At 37.0% G+C, this 23328-nt stretch overlaps 1 protein-coding gene across 6 annotated transcripts in view; it reads left to right on the top strand.

The window, feature by feature from the left end:
* The window catches only part of CELF4 (CUGBP Elav-like family member 4), a 707521-nt gene that overhangs the window by 89652 nt on the left and 594541 nt on the right, over positions 1-23328 (top strand). For all 6 annotated transcript variants that reach the window (XM_085213501.1, XM_085213504.1, XM_085213503.1 and 3 more), the window contains exon 2: positions 3919-4001. In XM_085213501.1, coding sequence (XP_085069627.1) covers positions 3919-4001 — 83 coding nt within the window. The remainder of the gene's footprint in view (positions 1-3918; positions 4002-23328) is intronic.

Genomic DNA, 23328 nt, shown 5'->3' on the forward strand with positions numbered 1-23328 from the left:
TTCAGCTGATTGACATATGTCTGGAAAATTTGGCATGTTTGAGAGAAATAGAATTAATTTTAGAAAAACCTAGGAGAAAGTCCATCATTATCGATAATTGGCCAATTGGACTTTTTGCTCAGATTGAGAGATATAATTTTAAAACGCTACACTTGCTCAGTTATTATCACCCATACAAGTAGGTGACTGGAATAACACATAACCTTCACCCTATCTTCCCTTAAGAGATGTATTCAGATATGTTTACAATACCAGGCAGTTTCACAGGGCTGGATGGTGCAAAGATTTGAAATGGAACACAAAGTCTTTCACTGAGAAATCAGATTCACATCCAGCCCAGATAGCTGATGGCTAAATGCAGTTAGTTAAGAGTTTTCAATTTTTTTTTATTTTTTTTTTTTTGTGTGTATGTGTGTGTATGTGAAATAAATGTTTCTGTACACAATCAAAACTTCCAGTGGGGAAAACAGCTTTGATGATATATATATATATATTTTCTATATGGAAATAAACATGAAAGAACAACTTCAACAATTTGACTTTCACTGTGGGACCCGATACATAGGTGCACTGAAAGGAGTAGCCTAGGAAAAACAGCATGTGAAAGATGTGCTACAATCTGATGTATATTAAGTATAGCAATATCAAGGATTGATCAAATATTTTGATGTTTAGACAGTGAGAGTGGCAAGAAATCTTCTTGTCCTCCTAAAATATGAAACACAATAATTCTTGCAGGATTGCATAAAAATTGTCTAACATGAACTGGCCTTCTCAAGTTCACTTGTGAAGTCTATTGTAAAGATTAAGCTGTACTTCCCTCCAAATGAAGGTTTCTAGGATAAGACATTTCACTATTTCTAAGCAATCAGGATTTACTTTGAGTAAGTCCTAAATAAAAGAACTTTTTAACCAGCAAGAATGGTATAGTGTGTAGTAAATGTGCATAATATGTTTGTAAAGAACAAGGTAAAGATAGCTCCACAAACTACCCCGGAAGATTCGTATGTTTCTTTTCTTTTCTTTTCTTTTCTTTTCTTTTCTTTTCTTTTCTTTTCTTTTCTTTTCTTTTCTTTTCTTTTCTTTTCTTTTCTTTTCTTTTCTTTTCTTTTCTTTTCTTTTCTTTTCTTTTCTTTTCTTTTCTTTTCTTTCCTTTCTTTCTTTTCTTTTCTTTTCTTTTTCTTTTCTTTTCTTTTCTTTTCTTTTCTTTTCTTTTCCTTTCTTTTCTTTTCTTTTCTTTTCTTTTCTTTCTTTTCTTTCTTCTTTCTTTTCTTTTCTTTTCTTTTCTTTTCTTTTCTTTTCTTTTCTTTTCTTTTCTTTTCTTTTCTTTTCTTTTCTTTTCTTTTCTTTTCTTTTCTTTTCTTTTCTTTTCTTTTCTTTTCTTTTCTTTTCTTTTTCTCTTCTCCTCTTTCGTCTTTTTTTCAGGTGAGAGAAGCTCTTATTGGTTTTGTTGGTGTGTGTGGTTTTTGGTTTTTTTTTTCCCTTTTGTCTGATCATATTAAAACCTTTTTCCGGATTTTTTCATAGAATCATAAAATGGCTTGGTTTGGAAGGGGCATCAATGATCATCAAGTTCCAGCCCCCTGCTGCAGGCAGGGTTGCCAGCCACTATATAAAGTTGTGCAGGGCCACATCCAAACTGGCCTTGAACACTTCCAGGGACAGAGCATCCATGACTTCTGTGGACAACCTGTTCCAGCACCTCCTCTTTCTCAATGTCAAAGTCCTTCTGTCCTGAATACTTTGGGAAGTCTCTGGTGGCTGTGAGTTTGATACTTCTGTCACATGCTCAAACATAATTGGAGAGGACTTCCTGGAGGTTGATCTCTGATGAGAACTTGGCCCCATGCACACCTTCTGCAGACCTTGGAAGGAAACCTTACCACTTCAGAGAGAAAGTCTTCTTTCTATTCCGTCCGAATTAAAGTCACAACACTGTTATCCTGAACTGTCTTCATGGCCATCACAATAAGGAGAAAAATATAGCTATCATTATGGGAGCTTTACACTCCACAGTTTATCTCTGTAACAGTGCACTATGATGTGCCTAATTAGACTGTATCAGCTGCTCCACGTCTGCTACTAAAGGGAGACGTTCTTATTGTGTCTAGTCAACAGAGAGCACTCAGCCTGTGATTTAGCACTGAAATTAAATTTAAGCATAGTTTCCCATTTGATTATCAAGCTATGGGTGACTTTTAAGGATCTTTTTCAATCTATTACCTCCACTAGCTGTAAACTGTCTCTACCACATTTTCTTTCCCTTTCATGGCAAATGCAGACTGAAAACTCATCTATTTAAAGTTAAAGGGGAATGAATCCAAATAATTCCAATTAGAGGTTGGAAACTTTTGCTGTTTGTTCAGTCTCCTTCCTTGACTGTCAGTTTCTCCTTCTGTGAATATCAATTATTGAGACATAATAAATGTGATTGTCTTGAATATACTGAAAGGAACAAGACCTTCAAAAAGTGATACGGAGTAAAAAGAAGGGGAAAAACTATTTTTTTCCATGTTAAATTGAAAAATTAAAGAGTTTGCGGTTTCGTTTTGAGGAGAGTAGGGTGATTGCCACAAATTAATCTTTAAGAAATTTTATAAGTTCTCCCTATTCCCTTGTGCATATTAATCTATTAAAACCGCTGAAAAGAAGACAAATGCATTGTTCTTCAGTAACGTAATGCTATCCAAGAAATTTGTATAAAACTTTGTCTGTTTTATGGGCAAAATATCATAGTGGGGGTCAGAGTTGAAAGGAGTCCATAGTCTACTGTTAAGTCACATATTGCATATTTTTCGTATGCATGGGAAGAAGATCAGTGGGTCAACATGTGCTTTCATTGACCGTCTATGTGTATTGTCTCCCTCTTGGAAGATGCCTACAGTTTGGACATGCTAAGCCTATGAACAAGGCTAAACCTTGAAAAATTTCTTAATTACACATCAGAGAGATGATACGGTTACAGATATTGTGTTGTAATTTCAAAGAAAATATTCTCTGCATAACAAGAACTTCTGCTGCAGGAACTGGCAGGTTTTCAGAATACTGCAGTAAGAAGGAATAATCTGATCACAACAGATACATGCACAACTGATAGAAGATACTGCAACATTCACCAGTTGTATAAGAAGAGGAGAATAGATGTGGAAGGAGAAAGTGTGGTAGGGATTTTACTCTGCTGAACTCTGACAGGGATTTATCGTTTGCAGTTAGGACAGCTTTCTGGAAGAAGCAAATATATGAGATACATTAGAATATCTCTGAAGTTCTGCTGATCTGTAAAGCAATGATCTTTTTGCTTGTTTGGGCTTTGCTATGGTTGTCTTCCATACATGCACACAAAGACAATGAACCCTTGCAGCAGCATCTGCAGGGAAGTGACTTTCTGGTATGAATACAAACTGGGAGACCCCTTCTGGATTCAAGTCAGGCTAAAGAATAGTCATAGTTCTCTGCAGTAGGAAGTCCTTAGTCCTTTTATACCCCTTACCTGAAGTACTTGCTACAGAGAAATGCACGAGACCTTCGGTATGTTATGATTGTAAAGTCAGGTAAGCTTGTTTCCGGCGCTGACACTGGAGCTGGAGTAGGATCTCATGACTCCCCTTGTTGTACTTTTTTTGTTCTGAGGATCCCAGATCCTGCACATCTCTTTGTATTTAATACTTAGTATGTAGTCAAACAGAAATAAACACTTATATCTTTGCTATTGCTTGCTTTTTGCAAGGGCCGAGTGGAAGTGGTGACTGCTTAATTCCTAGACTCTACACTATTGACTTACTAAAGAGAGATTTAATGGTTAATTTACTGAAATGAGTGAGGATAGGAAAGTTGTTTATTTCACATATCATTTTTAAACAAATCTTTTCTGAAACACTACTTTTACTGACGTGGTTTTTTTGCTATTATTGCTTACAGGCTGTGCCTTCCTAACATACTGCGAAAGGGAGTCTGCTCTAAAGGCCCAGAGTGCACTGCATGAACAGAAGACACTGCCAGGGGTGAGTTCATATTGATTTTTTTTTCTAATCTGTTTTTCAAATTTTTCTAAAAATCTAGAATTGATTACATATGGAGTTCCAATCTTGAGTTTGGAAGCATAATGTCTCTGGTTGCTTGAATGTTTCACTATTTGCACGGTGCCAATAAAATCAAGATATCACCAACCCACCCAAATCATATCCATGCACAAAAAGAAAAGGCTTTTCCTGGCTCCTGATAAGAGCAAAGCAATAGTAAACTTGTGGATTAGATTCTACCAGATTTATTCAGATGAGGAAAGGGCTTAAGCTTATGACTGTTATAGTGAAGTATTAGAACTACTCACAAGGTGTTAACTCTTACTATTTTTCTTCTCTGAAGCAAGGTGTGGTACTGAAAAATCAAGAGACAGATCACATTATTGAGTTATCACAGTAAGAAAACATATTCTTGATGACAAAGAGGTTTGACTCAGTTGCTTTAGTATTCAAACAGCTGTAGCAGATTGGAAAGGCGGTGAGACAAGAGAAAGAGAGAGAGGAGATGAGCACAAGATAATGAGGAAAATTATTCACATGAACAAGATCTAAGGTTCAGACAACACAACTAGAACTAAAAATAGAATCAATATTGCGTGGGGAAGACCTGCTCTGCTGGGAAGGGTTTCCAGTTTAGCAGTAACCAAAAGAAAGGAGAGAGAGATTATTTAAATTCAGATGTGGTATACAGATTGGAAACAGCTGAGTGCAGGATTCCTGTACACTGCAAATCAGAACAAATCTGATTTGATCCTAAAGTCAGTGATAATGTAGTTGACACTGAGATCTTGAAGGTCTCTGTTTTTGCCAAAATCAAGGGGAAATTGATCCAAAGTTTTGTTTTATTTACTTTGTATCTTACAAATGAGTCCTGTTTACCCATAACCCACCACTTCAAAAAACCTAAGATAAACCAGTTGCTCTGTTTCTGAAGAAAGTGTTGATTCTGTTCTGCTTGTTTCCATCATCCTGAGTCTATTTACCTATCTCTTTGCCACCTTGCCATTGCAGAGATGCCCACACACTTGCTCATCTAAGTCTATCTTTACTTTAAAGGCCATACCTTATGTAAATACATACATACTTCATTCCCTAAAAATACATTTCTGTCAGCTGACAACTCCCTCAGAAATATTTTTTTTTTTCTAGAAACCTGTTAACCACAGATTGAAAGTTAACACTGGATGTTAATTTTTAGGTTTATTCTTATTTTTAATGTTGATGTTTAGGTTTATCCTTTTTTTTTTTTTTTTTTTCCTTCCTGTAGTTAATGTTTTCTTTTATCATTCAAGAATTAAGATCTGTAAGTACATAAAATTAAAAATAAACGTGTGTGTTGAATTGGGATGTTTAAAGTATTTTACCTGGAATTTTCTAAAATAAACTTGAAATGTTTTTTAAAACTAGAGGTAACTTTGTTATAAATAGACTTCTTTACATGTGTATATTTCTGAATCCTGGCATTTTAGGGATTCCAAATCACAAAACTCTTATAATAAAAATTATTGCTTTGGACAGTGACAAAATTCCACCAGTTGAACTGGAATAAAGATGTATTTCACAGATTATATTGTTTGATTCTATAATACAGATAAAACTCATTGGTTTACGTCACTTCTATCCCATACAGACCATACTGACTATGTTGATTTCAGAATGCTTTTTTTTATTTCTTTTTATACTTTTAAATGACACATCTTTATCTGATTAAACTGAGAACAGTGAACCCTCTGCAATTGGAACCTGGATTTTGACAGTTCTGAGCACTAACTTCTTCTGTCCCTTTCACTTCTTGTTCTGCTTGTCTCAGGATAAACTCTGTTTTTCACCAGCAAACCCTCTGCATACAGTCTTCTGCCAAGTTTCTGAACTCATCCTCTGAATGATGTCACTGTAGTTTATTTAAGGAAACCACCCTTGTCTCTTGATAAACTATTATGCCTGAATAATGTTTGATGATTCCTATGTGAGTACCTAAAAATTATTTATGACTTACCTGACTGTGCTGGATTATATGCACCAACAATATCAAGAATAGTTCATCATCATAAAATAAAAAACATTCATAAAAGTTAAGGATCTAAGTCTTTGTTCACATGAGTTCAAAAATGACACGTACATAACACCTTCTCTTGACCCTCAAATGTCTTTGACACAGACAGAACTACTCAGAAAGTATCAAAAATAATTAACAAGCCTGGGGTATGAGGGGGAACTAGTACTGCTGTGAGCTGTTAAATCAGAATGCTTCTTTCACCTCCATCAGTAAACTCTATATTTGTCTTCTCCTACAATATTGCTGTTCGTGTTCCTTGTATTCTAAAACAGAGAATTGAGTCATTTTTAATAATATGCACATGAATGCTAATATATGGAAATGGTGAGGCATTAGGAATTTGTGTCCAGATTCAGACGCCTTGCCTCTTAGCTATGTGTCACTGTGTTTTTAGTAGAGTGGCTACATGCACATATTTTACAGTAATTACTTTCTGGATGTGCTTTGTAAGATGACAGAAATATGTTTCACATATTTTTATGTTATATGTGGGACATAAAGTCATCTTGTGGAATAATCAAAAGACTTCCAGGCAGGTATGTGTTTATTAATAAAGTCTTTATGGCACTTTGTTTTTGGGCAAGAAGGAATCATGAAGTAACTAGAGTGGAATGTAAAACATAAAATTATTAGTCGAATCCTCTTCCTCCAAATGAATTAGTCTCTTTTGGACAGTTTGAAATTATCACCTGAAATTGAAGGTTAATGTAGGAGGGTGCGTGTGTATTTTTAAAGAGCACTTTTGTGAGCATCGGACATCTCAAATTAAAGCGTTTACTTGTGATTGTTTATTTTACATATAATAGAGTAGCTGGATGATGAAGTATATTAGTTCTTTAATAATTTATAGAAATGCTTTGATGTTGCAGTAATTACATTAAAGGTCACATATCAAAGGTAATTTGGTTGAGCAGCTGTGATGGTTTCTCAGAAGCAATCAATATTGCTGTCCGTGGTGCTGATTTCACCAAGGGGACTGCCAGATTAAAGGAGGCTTATTACCAGCCAGACAGGCACGAGGGAAATCAAGAACAGATTGGAGAGATGCACAATTCTCTTTCTCCACCTATAATTAACACTGTTCGCCATAATCTGTGCTAATCCTTCATAGTGGGAAACCACATTTATTTCCAACATCATAAAAAGCAAATTAGGCAAGGAAGAGTAATTTGGTAGAGAGGAAAGGAGAAAGGGAAAGTAAAAGTTGATTCACTCATGGGATTTCTGATGTTGATATATCTCTCAGTGATAAAATTCAGCATTAGAAACACAGTCTTTAGTTTTGGGGAAACAGGGGTTGGTGGTGGGGGAGTGATCTAGACAATGACAGTGAAAGGATGTGAGAATTATCTGCCAGCAAATTCTGTATAATATTGTCTATTTGCCCCACGAACCTCCACAGGAAATGAAATCAGAGAAATAAAATTATGTTTTAAGTGTAGTCATTTTGATTACAAATTATCATGAAGGCAACTTTTTCTCCCTTTTTTTTCTTTCTTTCTGAAGCGAATGGCAGAGGATAATGCTGAGAAATGTAATTACACTACCAAGATCTACTTTTATTTATAGCACAAATAAACTCAGCTCATATTTGATAAGCACAGCAGCACTGCTTCATTGTGGCTCTCAGGCACTGCCAGTGAAAAGTCCATGCATACTTGGTTGGAAGCACTGCCTCTTTGCATAATGTTAAAACCTCCCTGTAATACTTGCAGAAAATAACTATGAAATTAAGTAGCTAAAAAAATGTTAACCTCAGCAATTCATAGGGCTTACTCAGGTTGCAAAACATATCTGGTATTCATAGTGTAGCTATTCCTCCTGAAAGGGAGAACGGTACTACCTAAGGGTTTAATAAATTTCTCAGTCCACAACATTAGTTTTCTTATGAATGGTACTGGTATTCTATCTTTTCCAACATCTCAATAAAAATGTATTCTGCCTTATTCATCATCACTTCTCTTCAGCAAATAAATATACATCTTTAATATTAGAAGACAGGTGGGCACATAAGACACTTATTAAACCCAGTTAAAAATAATAAATAAGCAAAAGGAAAGAAAAAGAAAAAGAAAAAGAAAAAGAAAAAGAAAAAAGAAAAGAAAAAGAAAGAAAGAAAGAAAGAAAGAAAGAAAAAGAAAAAGAAAGAAAGAAAGAAAGAAAGAAAGAAAGAAAGAAAGAAAGAAAGAAAGAAGAAGAAAGAAAGAAAGAAAGAAAGAAAGAAAGAAAGAAAGAAAGAAAGAAAGAAAGAAAGAAAGAAAGAAAGAAAGAAAGAAAGAAAGAAAGAAAGAAAGAAAGAAAAAAAGCCTGAAATATAAGTTATGTTCAGGTCCCAAACAATTTCGCTCCATCTTGTCAGTCTTGTCTGGTTTAAATTCTTATATGTATGTGAGGAGAGACCGTTGAGATCCAGGGGTGAAGGGAGGAGAACTTGCAAGTCTGGCTTCTCTTAAATCTCTGTAATGAGGCTTAAATGAGACATGAGTGTCATGTGGACTACATAAGTCTTGCACATTTAGCATTAATTTCACTGGTCAAACAGAACTTTCTATAATTTTAGTCTATACTTCTAAGGTTTCAAAGTTTTTTTTGTTTGTTTGTTTGTTTGTTTCCCCCAAAAGCTTATTGGAAAACCATTAAGCCACATATCACTCTGCATCTATTTTATGCCAGAAATTGGTATTATATTCCTGCATCTTCCCATTTCAAAAGTTTTATCTACCAATGTAAATTGCAATTTGGTCAGCAGCGGCAGGCTGGATGGGTTCCATTGATTAAAGTAGCCTGCTGAACACACAGCCTGCTCACCATGCCCTTTAGATTTTGAAAGAAAACACATTTAATTGTTCCCCTGGGAGAAACATGTCTGTTTTCTGAAGTTAAAAATGAAGATGAAAAGGAATAAAAACAGATTTGAGGTAAGAGTCCTGTGAAAAACTGTTCTGTAGAAATTCTCTAGTACTCTAAAATTTGTGGGTGTCAATGTCATGGTTAAAAAGATTTTTTTTCTCTCTCTCTCTTTCTTGTTTCCTCCTTCCGACTGACCAGACAGTAAAAGAATTTTTGGATTTTGCTTTGGAAAGAGGAGGGAACGAGAGAGAGAGGAAACCATATGCATTTTCCATTTACTAAAAACTCCTATAGTTTGACAGTGCTGTTCTGTTCACCAGATGAGATGAAACACCTGGGTCCTATCTGCTTGGTAAACATTAAAGTTCCATTTCACTAGTTAAAGATTGGCTTCTGTATCGCTACACAGCAGCCTCCGGAATACAAAGTAAACTCTCTCTCTGCCACCCAGCCCAAAGAGCACAGTAGGAAAAGGATACAGAGCAAGCATTGTGGCAGAACCAGTGTGTTGGATGCATATTCTTATCTCTGCTAAGACTGGCTTATTCACCACAGTTGTGGTGGCTGACCAAGCTTATCTTGAGATATGCAAAATGAGAACCAGGCGTCTCAATTCTTTGCAGTTTGGTGACACTTGTAAAATGGCGTACAAAAATAAATGCAGGAGGTAATATTGTATTGTCTTTCTATTTGACACCTTTAGGCTCTCAAAGGATGATATCCAAGTTATTCAACAAAAGCTTTTGCTGGACCTTCATTTGCTTTGTGTTATTCAATGACAACTTTTTTTCTCTGGCATGTCTGCCATAGGAGGATCAATCTAATTTTATGTACAACTGTAAAGATGAATGATAAGTAGAAAGGATTCAGGCAAGTACAAGCTGAATAAATTATAAAGGGCAAATGATGACAGGACTGGAGGTCCCAAGAGGCAGTGATATGATAACAGAAACTAAAGACGAATTTATGATGGATGTAGTTAGCATGTACTGAGGCTGTTAATTCTTCAGGGTAGTTTTACAACTTCTTGTGATTGGAGCAATCAAAGTATTTCATTTTAAAGAGATGCTGTATATTTTCACTTGTCTGTTCTGCATATTTGTATGTATGGCCTCATTTATATGCATAGCAGTAAACTCCCATAGGCTAGTCAAGCTTACCTTCCATCAAAGGGCTGCTATTCTCCAAGCCATCATACCGCCATTTATGCATAAATAAATAGAGAATGTGTAACGATTTGAGGGCAAACCCGGATCTCAGTTTAAAACAAACAAACAAACAAACAAACAAACAAAAAACCCAACTTTTTCATTTTCATAGCACACTGCAATCAAACCGGATCCTGCAAGCAGCTGAGCACCTTCAGCTACCTTCAAAACTGAGTCTAGGGACTATGGTAGCTCACAGATCACTGGTGAAAAACAATATATAGCAAGTTTCAGGTAGGTCAAATTTTGGGCTTAAGCTTCTTTACAAGCAGCTGATGCAGCATCATAAAGTTGGAAACAAGTCTCATCTCAGAGCTGTTCTTGATTGTCTTTCATTCATATTCTTATTTCTATCTCTCGTTTCTTATTATTAAGAATATTTACATAAAAATGATATTTTTTCCTCCCTCTAAAGAGTTGTCTCTTGTCTGTGAGTAATGCTTACTCTGGCCTACATTCATGAATGCCATGGGTTTGATTCTGACTTCATTTACACAAGCGTAAATCAGCAGTGATCTGATTGAGGTCAAGGGATTTATATGGCATAGGAAAGAGCAGACTCAGCTATATTTGTCACTGCTGAAATGATGTCATCATGAACCAGTACCACAGCTCTAAAAGAGGAAACAAATTTTCACCAAGAATCTTTGCATTCGAATATCTGATCTCACAAAATACTGAGCATCTCTGACACCTGCTGGGCCATTCAGTAGCTCTCATGGGCTTTTACTAGAGAGAAGTCCCAGCTCAGACACGTAGGAATTAGAGATGGCTGATTCCTTGGTGTTTCAGTGATGTCAGTCATTAGGTACTCATGAGCCCTAAATACTAGGTGTCTGGTTTCCAGTTCTATCACCCTACATATTAAGGGAGAAATGGAATACAACCAGGAATAACTTCCAAGCAGTAGACCTCCAATTCTAATTCTATATTCACATAGGGAGAGAGGGCAGAAGAGGGGAAAAAAAAAAAAAAAAAAAAAAAAAAAAAAAAAAAAACAGGCGCAGTTTAACAGTCAATTAACTTTTCATCCGTTCAGTCATAGGGCTGATAGTGTGCGTGATACTAGCTAGTATGATAGGAACTAGTCATTGTTTATAAGGTAACCTCTCTGTAAATAACTACTTCCCATATTTGCACTGTATAGTAATGGAAAAGCCTGTAAAGACTGATCTGTCATGCAAAACCAGCATAATATTGCAATAAAGCACTTCAGTGAAGATGCTGTATAGTTATGTGACTCAGGCTTTCATCACTGGTAACATGTCTACCTATACTATTAGTTTAATAGTGGCAGCAGTACTTACATGGTTTACATGGGTGTAACCTATCAAGTCTGTAATTCTTTATGAAGTGAATACATATCTCTAAACCTTTCAGATGCACAGTAATACAAAATTAATTCTGTCCAAAAAGAAAGTAAAACAAAGTATAATAGGAGAAGACCACACTGATAGATCAGGTTTATGTGTCTGCCACCAAAATTATTGTTGAAATAGAAGTATGTCTTAGCCTGCTTTAATTTAACTACCATATATAATACGAATTATAATACTATAGCACAGATTTTAAATGCTGTGGAGTAACTATACTTTATGACTACTTTCTGGGGCATTTACATAATAAGGACTTGAATCATGACTGAAGTATTATTTACAATTTTCATGGATAATTTTTGATAGGACTTGACATAATGTAACCCATTTAGCTTCTGTGCTTCACTTGTGCTTCACTGTTTGGCAAGAAGAAAGTTGTGCAAAATGACTGTGCAAAATGGTCATGAGATTGCACTATCAGCTCAGGCAAGTAGATATCTGAAGTGACTTTGCTCTGTTGAGTAGCTGCATTGAGAGCTTTATAGTGGCACTGCATGTATGAGTAGCTGCACTTGGCAGGTTCCCAGTAATGTCAAATCTTTCTGATTAGTTTCTGTAAGTACAAGGACAAAATTAAGCCTAACCTATTTTTTTCAAGTAAGAAAAGTGCATTTCCCATTTTTCTCTTTAATAGGAACTTCTTATATCTTGTTTCCCATACCTTTTTTTCCTCTTCCCATTATGTCACCCCTAAAAAAAATCTTGTCTCATTAAAATACAACTCCTTTTAAAAGCATACACCTTCAAATTCCTCTGAGTTCTGTACTAAATTTTGACCTTGAGATTCACATATTTTCAGCTCTGAATGAACTCACTGTTGCTAGAATGTAGTTACTCTCCTCTTTTCCCCCTAGGTATTTTGAACTGCAATTCTCAAAGTCTCTGCTAGTTTCCACTGTATATTTTCTTTGGCATGTAGGGTGAATTTTTTTTTTTTTTTTTTTTTTTTTTTTAAATCACTGTCTTTCTAGGCAGGTCTTGGCAGAGCAAGTCTTGTCCAGTTATAACTAATCATTTCAAGCTCAGGTTGCTTCCTTAAACAAATTGAGTGAATTTATTTTTCTCTCATTCTATGAATGGTTCTGTCATTTCTTTGTTACTGTAGAGACTTTGCATGGTAAATATGTAGCATACAAGGCATGCTGGCATGAACTTCTGATTTCATTTATAGCTTTAATCAACAGAATAGCAGTTTGGATCCAAGGTGGTAAAACTGAAATCAGATTTTCCGGGCCTTTTTCATATTCTCCAATTTGGAGAGAAGGATGTTGTGGGGGACTTTCTTGAAGCCATCCCTACACAGCATGACAACATCCATATCGTCCTCCCAAAGTACCAGTCTCTGTTTTCACTGCCTGTGCAATTTCTTCTTGCTCTCCAGTTTCATCAGCAAGACCCAGTTCAATCATGCTGGTCTCTTGTCTTCCTTTCCATACTTCCTACACTTGAGGATGGAGAGCTCCTGTGCCCTAAAGAAAACTTCCTTTAAGATCTTCCAGATTTGCCCTGCTCCCTTGTTCCTGAGGAGTTTCCTGGGAAGCTTTGTTGACTAATTCCCTGAAGAGCTGCAATTTGTCTTTCCTAAAGTTTAGCACACTGATTAACATCTTTGTCTGTTCCATATCCCTCAAGAGTGTGAATTTCACCATTTCATGGTCAGTACAGCCCAGAAAGCCTCCAATCCTGTCACTTGTCTTTGTGAGCAACAGGTTCAGTACTGAATTCCCCCTAGTGGTAATGTATATTACTTGGCTCAATAAGTTAACCTTAATGTATTCCAGGAGTTTCCTGGATTCCTGGCAGCTTACCACACTACTTTTCCAGTTTGTCGATCTGGTAGAAGTTTCCCATCAGGAGAAGAGCCTGCAATCTTGGCTCCTCCTGTAGCTGGAGGAAGAAAGCTTCATGAACAGACTACTTGATCAGGTGACCTGTACTAGACACTAGTCATGAGGCTCCCTTTGTTGCCTCAGTCTCTAACTCTCACCCAGAAACTTTCAGTTTTCTTATGGCCACTCCTCAAGGACAGCTACTCAAACTCCATTCCTTCCTTGGTGTAGAGGGCAATACCGTCTCTCCTCCTTCCTCATGTGTCTCTTATGAACAGCCTTTTGCCATTAATAGCCACACTGCAGTCTGGGAATCATCCCACCAGGTTTCAGTGACAGCAACTACATTATGATTTCCTAGTAGTACAGTAGCTTCTAACTCTTCCTGTTTGTTTCCAAAGGTGTATTGGTGTAGAGGCATTTCAGCTGAGCAGCAGGCCTTTTCATCTTCTTGGAGGGTAACACCTTAATTTCTTTGAATTACTTTTCTTGAGTTTTCCAGTTGCTTTCTCCTATTGCATCAGTGGTCCCTAGATCGTTGCCTCCTTTTCTCCTCAATTCCATCTTACTTCGCATGTTTGTCCTTGTGACCTCTTTTATCCTTTGCTGGAAACATTCACATAATATCTGCCTCATGAAATAAATTGAGATTATAGCTGCTAAGGCAGAATACCATGCTTCCCAACTACTTCTGCCTGAGAGATCATCTATTTTTTTCCAGAAGAGAGGAGAGACTTTTCTCCATTCGTGATGCTGTGTGTATAGAGTTGGCTTGTAAATCTGATGTTTTCTGAAATCATGAGGCTCGTTATATGTGTTTGTGTTACCCCCCCCCCCCCCCCCAGAAAATAGACAGTCAGGAGAGGTTTATTCATGCAGTAGTCTTTTCTCTGTTTCCCTTTCCGTACTACAACTGGAATTGATTTGTGTGCCTGATCTGTGTAGAGGGAGGGAGATATGGTGGGGAAGCCTCACAGGCTAGCCTTTTGGACAACAGCAACTTGCAGGGACATCTTCTTTGACTGGCAGTACTGTATTTCTGGAGAAGTCAAGTATAGCATGTCATTTGTATCAAGCGACAAAGTGGTTGCTGAGGGAATCTTGGCAAAAAAAATGTGTTTGTTCCTGGGCTCAATATGGCTTTTGGAAGTTGTCTTATGGTCTCTACGAATGTGAATGAGTGAAAAACAGAAATGACCCCCTTCAAAGAGGATGTCTCAGGTGCCAGTGGAGGTCTCAAATTTATCTCTGTTTCTTATGTGTTTGTCTTATATTTTATTAAGCCTTAAACCTTTTCCATCTGCACTCTAAACTCAAACTGCAATAGTAGAGTGGTAATGCTTCTAAAGTGAGCCTGTCCAAAATAATTTCATTGTCCTTGTTGAGTGAAGTGCAACAATTAAGCAGACAGCACAAACGGGTCCAGATAAATTGGGTATTTACAATTATTTCGGTTTGGATAATCTAATGTGATGTTCATTGTGCTGCTAAGAAATGTGCTTTCCAGTGAGGGAGGCTCCTATTCTGTTCTCTTGTTTACCAGGCGTAAATTCAGAGCTTCTCTGTGGACTCTTGTGGAGTTTAAGCTAATTTACATCACTGCAGCTCAAATGAGAATCTGATCCTCTTTTTTTAGTTGCCCTGTATAGCTGCCTCCCTTAAGCTGTGCTTGCATTTTAGAGATGCAGCCAGGGGACCTGGAAGGTCATTTTCTTTATTCCTGGGCCAGGGTTGTGTTGTTGAACTTCTTCACTTTGGGGAATCCAGCTTTCTTTGAGTCTCTTTTTGCTCTGAAGCACAGAAACTCTGACTGACAACTTGAGTTACTCTCCATATCTGCTATTGCTGAAGACTTTCTGGGTAACACTGCAATCATATCCCCTCATTACTACTGCCTTGGTTTCTTGGTATTAGCCCTTTGGGGCCGCATTCTGGCTTTCCACCAAATCTGGCTGAAAACTCATAGTGCTCCCAGTTGAAAGGCAGGAAATTAATGCCAGCAAATTGACACCAAAATGTAAATCATTGTTTTTTGGTTTTCTTTTTTTGTTTGTTTGTTTGTTTTTTGCTTCATTTCTCTGCAGTACATTTTGCTTTTCCTTTCCTCCTTCTGCCCTATCCTGTCGCTTCCCAGCTCCCCAAAAGTAACATGCTGTGTTTCCAGGCAGTCTTCACCTGTTAATCATATTTGGGCCTAGTGATTTTCCTGCAGACCCTGGAGTGTGCAATGCTTAGGCCTTGGTTATTAGTTTACACAATAAATGAAGCCCATTAGAAGAGGATAATCAGAGCTCGGAAAAGGCCACCTTACTCATTGTCTGAGGAGGTTATGTTAAGCTGCTGTAGTTATTAATGATACTTTCCTATGCAGATAGATAAAGACTAATTGTCATATTTATCCTCTTTCCTTTTTTTTTTTTTTTTTTCCTTTTCTTTTTTGCAATGTGTGCAAGTTTCATTATTATGATTACCATTGTTTTGGTTATTCACATACCATCAAGTCAGCAAAGACTGTTTCTGAGATGTTGTTGCACTCTTGCAACAGTCCATGGTGCCTTGGTGATACAGAGCAGAGCCACTGGAGGTCTCTCCATTTATATGCGGGAAAACATCCTTGAGAGTCCTAGAAAGTCTCTGCTAGCTGTTATTGAATTGCAGTATCTTGTCCAGAGGCCAAGAGAGTTCTGAACAGAAGCCGACACTAATACAAGCGCCAAGTTTAACAGCAGCCCTCTTGATGTCACTTGCTTTGCCTTTTAATACCAGATCTAACCTTGAACTTAGACTAACAGAAAGTGCTTCCCTGTAGCTCTTTGAAACCTAGCCTAACACTCTTTTAATCAAAGTGAACAAAACTTTTTCCTTTTCATTTTAAAGCTATTATATCAACAAGATAAAATCAATTCTGTAATAAGTGGACTGAAGTGTTCATATATATATACATATATATTTATATATATATTTAAAGTGTTTATTCAATTGGAGAAAAAGTTCAACATTTTTTTCTCCAAGAAATAGCTTCTCTGTCATTTTTCCTCCTTTTCTGGCAGCTACAAAATAATCAAATCTTCATCAAAATCCAGTGTTTGATAAGGAGGTTGGAATTTTCTCTCTGAAAGGACTTGGAATCATGAAACATTTACTTCAATGAAATTGCTAAAATAACAGCATTTAACCTTGATGTAAAGACTAGATAACCATCCAATGGCAGCTCACATCAGTGTATAACTATTTTCATCTCTTGCATGCCTATTCCTTCCATGTCCTCTACCAGCTTTTTTTTTAAAGGCTACACTCAATTTTCATCTTGTTTTGCTTAAAGAAAACTACTTTTCCATAAGCGGTTTTAGCTTTTTAAATAGAGGTCAGGTCAGTGATGTACAGAAATCATACACCTGTAAGACCATAATATCCATCTTAAAAACAAAATCATCAGTTCTTCCAATTGCTAAAACCTAGATTAACCATGTCCAACTTGTTACTTCCAACAAAATTATTGATTTGCCCATCCTAAAATAACTTTTCACTGTGTGGAAAGGCACGTGTCTAGAATATGCACTTTGTAACATTTCTCCTTTTACAGAAGCCAGCTCCTAACTCTGTTTTCTTCCTAAAAAGCAGGTGGTTCTGTTTCCCTTAACCTTGCAATGATGACATTGAAATGGGATGCTTAAGCTTACAAAATGCTGTATTTAGATGCTCACTCTTATCCAATAGAAATAAGCATTTCTGTCTTGACATGGAAGCTCACTGGTTTGTCACTTGATGATCTACATTTTTTTGTTCTTGTCCTGAGAATGTTTTTGTTAAGGTCCAAGTGATTGTTTCATGTACCATATTTATCTTTTCTTCTAAGGCAACTACTTCTCTCTAGACAACATTGATTCGAGAGCTTTCAATTTGAGATTTTGGAGTAATTCTGATCAAGTATTTATCTAAGATCATTTTTTTGAATATGTTATGTAATCCTTGTTGAAGTGAAAGGGATAGAACAATAGAAGTCAGCCCAAGCAGGCAAACATGACATTTGCTGGACAAATAGAACTTCCAAGGTACAAATCCCTACCGTATCTAATTTAGACGAAGAAGTGAACAGGTTTTACCATTTCTCTGTGCATCCCAGTAAAGTTTCCTGATTACTAGTTTTCTAGCTATTTGAAGGGAATATCTGTACGTTTACTTCCTTTATTTTCTCTTCCCATCTGTTTTTACTTAAATTACTAATTTATTTTCACCTGAAATATTAAATATATATATATGTATAGATATTGTAGATGAAGATGTATGCATAGATATTTGACACACAATAATAGACTCATTGATTCTTAGAGGACTGTTATCAAGCTTACCTTAGATTTCACTAATATGTATCAGCAGATCCTAAGTTACCTCTCTCAAAACTGATCATCCTAGGGGAGCAAGTGGGGCCATGAGAAAAACAGTGAGAAAATACCAGCCTATAATAAAGTGTATCTTCCTGGATTGAAGCAGAAAATCAAGATTTAGGAAATCTAGATATAGTAAGTTTACAGAAAAGTCAATGAATCCACCTTTGATTTGTCTAATACACTGGAACTAATGAAGCATCCCCCACTGTCACCTCTTTGATTACTAAGCATTTAGAGTTTCCCAAAGTAGGATTTTTCATTTCATATGCAACTGTTTGTGTACAGTACTCAGCACTGACAGCTGCTGCTTTTGACTACAGCCTTCTAGGCATTCCTGTGATGCTGAGAAAAGATGATAACAGTTTGGAGGGAAAAGCTTTCTTCCAATATAAGGTGATGGCTCAGGATGATTCTTGCTTTTAGAAATGGGTTGTCTCTTTCCCCTTTCTCACGATTGACCTGAAAATAAACAAGGGAAGTGACATTCTTACTATTACTTTGAAAAGGGGGGTGAGAGAAGGCAAAAGTAAGGATAATTTCTTAGATTCATGCTGTAGTTGTCCATATTGCATTTGACGTCTGTAATAAAATTTGGGTCAGATATACTTTCCAATAAAAAAGGCATCCTACAAACATCCTCGTGCTTGTATATTAGGGTCATGCTAAGAATAATAGAGACTGTTGTCACTGCACTGAGCTCCTGCATTGTAATAAGTATACCTCACTCTCCCCTTTTTTTCTCTAAGATATATTACAGGATGCCTATTGTGTTCAACCACACCTCACAAAAGGCATGAAAAGAGATGCTGATTAGCAGGTGCAAGGTTGTTGTGGCTTAACCTAGCAGGTGGCTCAGCACCACGCAGTCATTCACTCACTCCCCTGCTTCCCAGAGAGATGGGGGAGATAACTGAAAAATATATATTTTAAAAAAGTTAGAATTCTTGGGTTGAGGTAAAACTATCTGCTAAGATAGAAAAACAAGGAAGGGTAATAATTATGACATATACATGTATATAAAAAAATGTATATAATAAGTGATGGACGAGCAATTGCTCACTGATGCCCAACCAGTAGAAGAGAGCCATATGAATGCTAATCCCCTTCAAAACTCCTTCCACTTGATGTCATATGGAACAGAATATCACTTTAGCCAGTTTAAGTCAGTTGCCCAAATTCTGTTCCCTCTCTGCTTCTTGGACCGTTTGCTGAGAATGGCCTTGGCTGTATACAGCATTGCTTAGCAGACAGCTGTAAACATTTATGTGTTACCAGCATGGTCCTTGTCCTAGAACCAAAATACGGCATAATACCAGACTTCTGAACTAACTAAAACTAAGACAGTAGTTCCTCTAAGGGACTTATGCACTTCTGAGCACTGGGAAAAGTTGAAACATTAGTGTTGTCTTGCTTGATGCCATGTCTTCACCTCCTGCCTGGTGAGAAGGACAGGAGAGGAGGAGGGCTTTTGTCAAGGGAAATTTAGTACATTTCTCGCCATTATTTAATGAGAAGGATTGAAGTTGGGGAATCAACTTTTTACTCAGATAGACAATGATAGGACAAGGGGAAAGGTTTTAAGCTCAAGGAGGGAATGTTTAGATTGGACATCAGGGGAAAATTTTTCAAATAGAGAGGGGTGAGGTTCTGGAACAGGCTGCCCGGAGAGGTTGTGGATGCCTCATCCCTGGAGGTGTTCAAAGGCAGGTTGGATGGAGCCCGGGACAACCTCGTCTAGAATCACTGCTAGCACTGCTCACAGGTGCATAAGCATTAGGCTCCTGCCTTTATGCAATTAAGGTATTTCTCTGTTATCTTAGTATTGAATGTGATGTCCTGCTGTGGCTGTGCACTGTCCACCCACACTGGTAGATTTCCTGTGATATCACAGACCTGCACACATCTCTGATCTGTCCACATCCAGGCCAGGCAAGGATGGCTCTTGGCTCTGCGTCATCTATCTCACTATAACAGTTCTAGGTAATTGCCCACAGAAGCACAGTTACCTATGAGTCTTGATCTGGCTCCCTTCTTGAATACCAGCATGTATTTCTAGTTCTTAAGGATGTCTTCAAGACTGAGCTTCAGTCATGCCTCATTCACTTGTGAGACTACTGGAAACAAAGAAAAGAACTGAATTTCATGTCATTCATGTGTCAAACTCTTTGAAGCCAAACCATGTTGGTAAAGAACTTATTTACTTCCAGTTTCATGCCCAGATCTGCCCTGAAATGCTTTACTGAATCTCTCCTTTTCTTGGATGAAATTTTCTGAGGAAGATGATGAAATCTAACTTTCTCCAGGGCTGTGACACCCATTCTCTTCTGTCCAAACCCTGGCTTTACTTGACAAACACATAAAGAACTTGGTGTCATCTGTTTGGTGCTGCATACCTGCACTTCCTTTATATTCTTTTTCCTTTTTTTTCCAAAGCCTAGACATCCTTTGCTGTATTTTAGGGACTAGTGTAGATCAAAGTCCTTGCAGGATCACAAAGATGTGCTGCATGCAATCCTTACAGTAACAAACAAGGTCTTTTATTGACAGAAACATATTTCTGTGCATTTTTGGCAGCCTAGTAGACTTGATTTAGGTGTAGCTTTCGTATTCATGGGGAAACACTTCTCCGCCCTTCCCCCATATTCATTAGAAAGAGGAGAAAAAAAGAAAAAAGTCTTAGTTTGGCTAGGTGAAAAAATAGGGAGAATAGTTTTCTTGAAACTTTGTAGGAAGATTTAATGTAACTGTACTGTGGGTTTAGCTTGCTGCTTCTGGTAGAAAATGGAGAACTTCAGTGGAGAACAAATGAGTCTAATGAAAAAACAAAACAGGTCTAAGAAACTTGTTTGTGTTGGCTAAGGTGTTTTTCAATATCTTAAGTTCCTTCCCTATCAGATTCTTTCTTCTAAACTGCCATTCTGCATAAGTTCTGATGTCTGAAGAAGTAGGTGGGTCCAGAGTATGTTCTGGAAGTGGGATAAATGGCCTTCAGTGCTGGATAATTATTATGGGCAACTATTTCTTGTAAGTCTTTCTTCAGCTTCAAGCATGCCTTTGAAGAAGATTGTCTTGAAAGTGTAAGTATATATTAATGAACAGTTTTCTCACTAGCTTGAATCTTTTGTATTCTATCTCTTGGGGCCTCTGAAAAGCTTTCTGAAAGTTTGTGACATAGGCATTGGAAACTGAATGCAAATAAATAATCATTTGGTAAATCCATTAGTAGAGGTCCCTATTAGCTTGAAGTACTGTGAAAACACTTTTTTTTGTTGGTTGTTTTGTTGTTGTTGTTGTTTTCTTGGTTTTTGTTTGTTTGTTTGTTTTGTTTTGTTTTGTTTTCCCCAAACAACTAGGGGTTTATTGTGTTTTGGTCTTCAGAATAATATATATTTTTAATTTCCAGATGACAAATCTTTTTGGACTTAGGGAAAAAAATAGTTTCTATTGTCTTTCTTCTATCAAGAAAATACAAAATGAGTACAAATTATAAGTAATAACCATTCCCACAATCATGCAGGGAAAAACCCATATTTTTTCTAGGAAAAATAATTAGTGATTCGTATTTCTGAACAAATTCGCATTCATTTAAAAATCTATCAATAGATTTCTCTTTTTATTAAGTTTAGGCATGCAATTGTTTACTGATGGTGTTATTGGGTTTGGTTTTGTACTGGCTCTCCCTGCTGCACGGTGATGGAAAGAAGCACTCATACATAAGTAGCATGCAGATGAAACATACTGCTTTCAAGAAGATTAGAAATCCTCCCTTGATGCCCACTTCATCAGGGTCTGTTTATTTGCCAGAAGACTCTTAGTTTCACTCCTATCTGATATTTCTTCTCTAATTTCAAGCATCCACACTATTTAGGGTACAAGTAGTTGGCACACAGGTCCTCAGAAGATTGGAAAAAATATAGATGTACTCTCTAAAGCAGTGCTTGTCAGGAAGTAGGAGGCACAGACCCATTTCAATATGCAATTACTTGCTATGAGATCATACATTTGCTGGATTGCCTCAGTGGCCTGTCTTCAACAGTGCATGCAGAGTAAATAACTGTTAATTTCCCTGTTACATAAAGTGTGTTTTCTATCTTGTCATCAAGTGAGGAGGTGCTGATCCCTATTTAAAGACTTGTTTTGTTTACTGATTTGGATGAGATCTTCAGGACACCAAGTTCTCTACTCAGCACATACTCAAAATGAGACTGTTCTTTTCTCTACCACAGTTAATTCCTTTGAATTCTTTACTCTAGTTCCTTTCAAAGTAAACAAAACAAGTGTCTAACTTATTTTCACAAGAATAATACTCACTTGTCAGAGATGATGTGGTAACTCACATGTGCAGTAGGATAAGTGTAAAGATATGGAATGTCTTCATGACTGAAAGACTAAAATTCTGCAAGGCATGGAATGGTTACATAAAACAGATAATATCTTTTGCATTTCCTGTTTCTGTATATAAAATATGTAATACTTAAGAGGCATAGGAGGATTAGATGTGAATTGAAGTGAATTCTAAATTTTAACAAATTTGAGATTCATTCTATGGATGACTGTCCACCTCTGGATTATAATATCCTTGCCAGTTGTTAAAGTAATACCATCAACAAAAAATCTACAAAAATAGTGACAGGAAATATGAAAACTGAATATTGATAAATGGAGTAAAAACCCCACTTATTTTGCAAAGAAATACACTCATAGTTTTGCAGAATCTCTATCGAAAAGCATATTACAGAAACTTTGTTCAAAAGTACACCAAAAAAAAAATATATATATATGTCATGAAAACAGTTTCAATTAAGTGAAAATACTGCTTGCAATTCTGATTGAGAGTTTAATTTATGAAAAAATATGCAAAAGGATGATTTAACAGTGATATAAAAAAGGAACACCATCACAAAACTGGAATGCCTCAAAAAGGACAAAACGTTTCACTGGGGAAGCAGTGCTATCATGAGGAGATTGGTAAAATCCTTTTACACTAAATTCTCTGGTTTATGACCCAAGCAGGCTGGGCTAGCAGGGTGCTCAAAGGGCTGTCACAGGAAGTCCTGATGATTTTCCACCATACGCTTATTCACCACCACTATCAAAACTTTCCACTGATCAGATCTAAAGCTTCTCTGCATAACCAGCGTTGCAGAGGCATCTTCTAGTGAGCTGCCAATTTCCTTGCTGAAACTCAGGATGCTGGGCTGGGTGTGTGCTGTTTCATAACATCTGGCACTGGTCCCTGCAAATTTGGTGCAGGCATCAGACATCTCTGAACTGAGACCACTCTGCTTGGTCTGTTATCAAACCAGTTTTGGGAATATTTAATGGTGTGAGATACCGCTTCCCTCTGGGCATGGAGCTCCATGAGCATGCTGGAGCTTGTGAGATACCACAGAAGGATGATACATCCAGTAGCGTATGACCTCTACATATGTGTAGTGTATCTGCCCACTGCTGACTCACTGATGCCTCTTCAAACTGCACTCACATGTTTAGGAGAGGTTGCCTCTTCATGTACTGAAGTCCCACTGCTATTTTTGATGTCATCTTGGGAGCTGTGGAATTAAGCAGTTGTGTTGTCATGGGTTATTTTCATTTAGGTTTG

The sequence above is a fragment of the Meleagris gallopavo genome, chromosome Z (genome assembly GCF_905368555.1).
Source record: "Meleagris gallopavo chromosome Z, MGAL_WU_HG_1.1, whole genome shotgun sequence".
In the NCBI taxonomy this organism is placed as follows: Eukaryota; Metazoa; Chordata; class Aves; order Galliformes; family Phasianidae; genus Meleagris; species Meleagris gallopavo.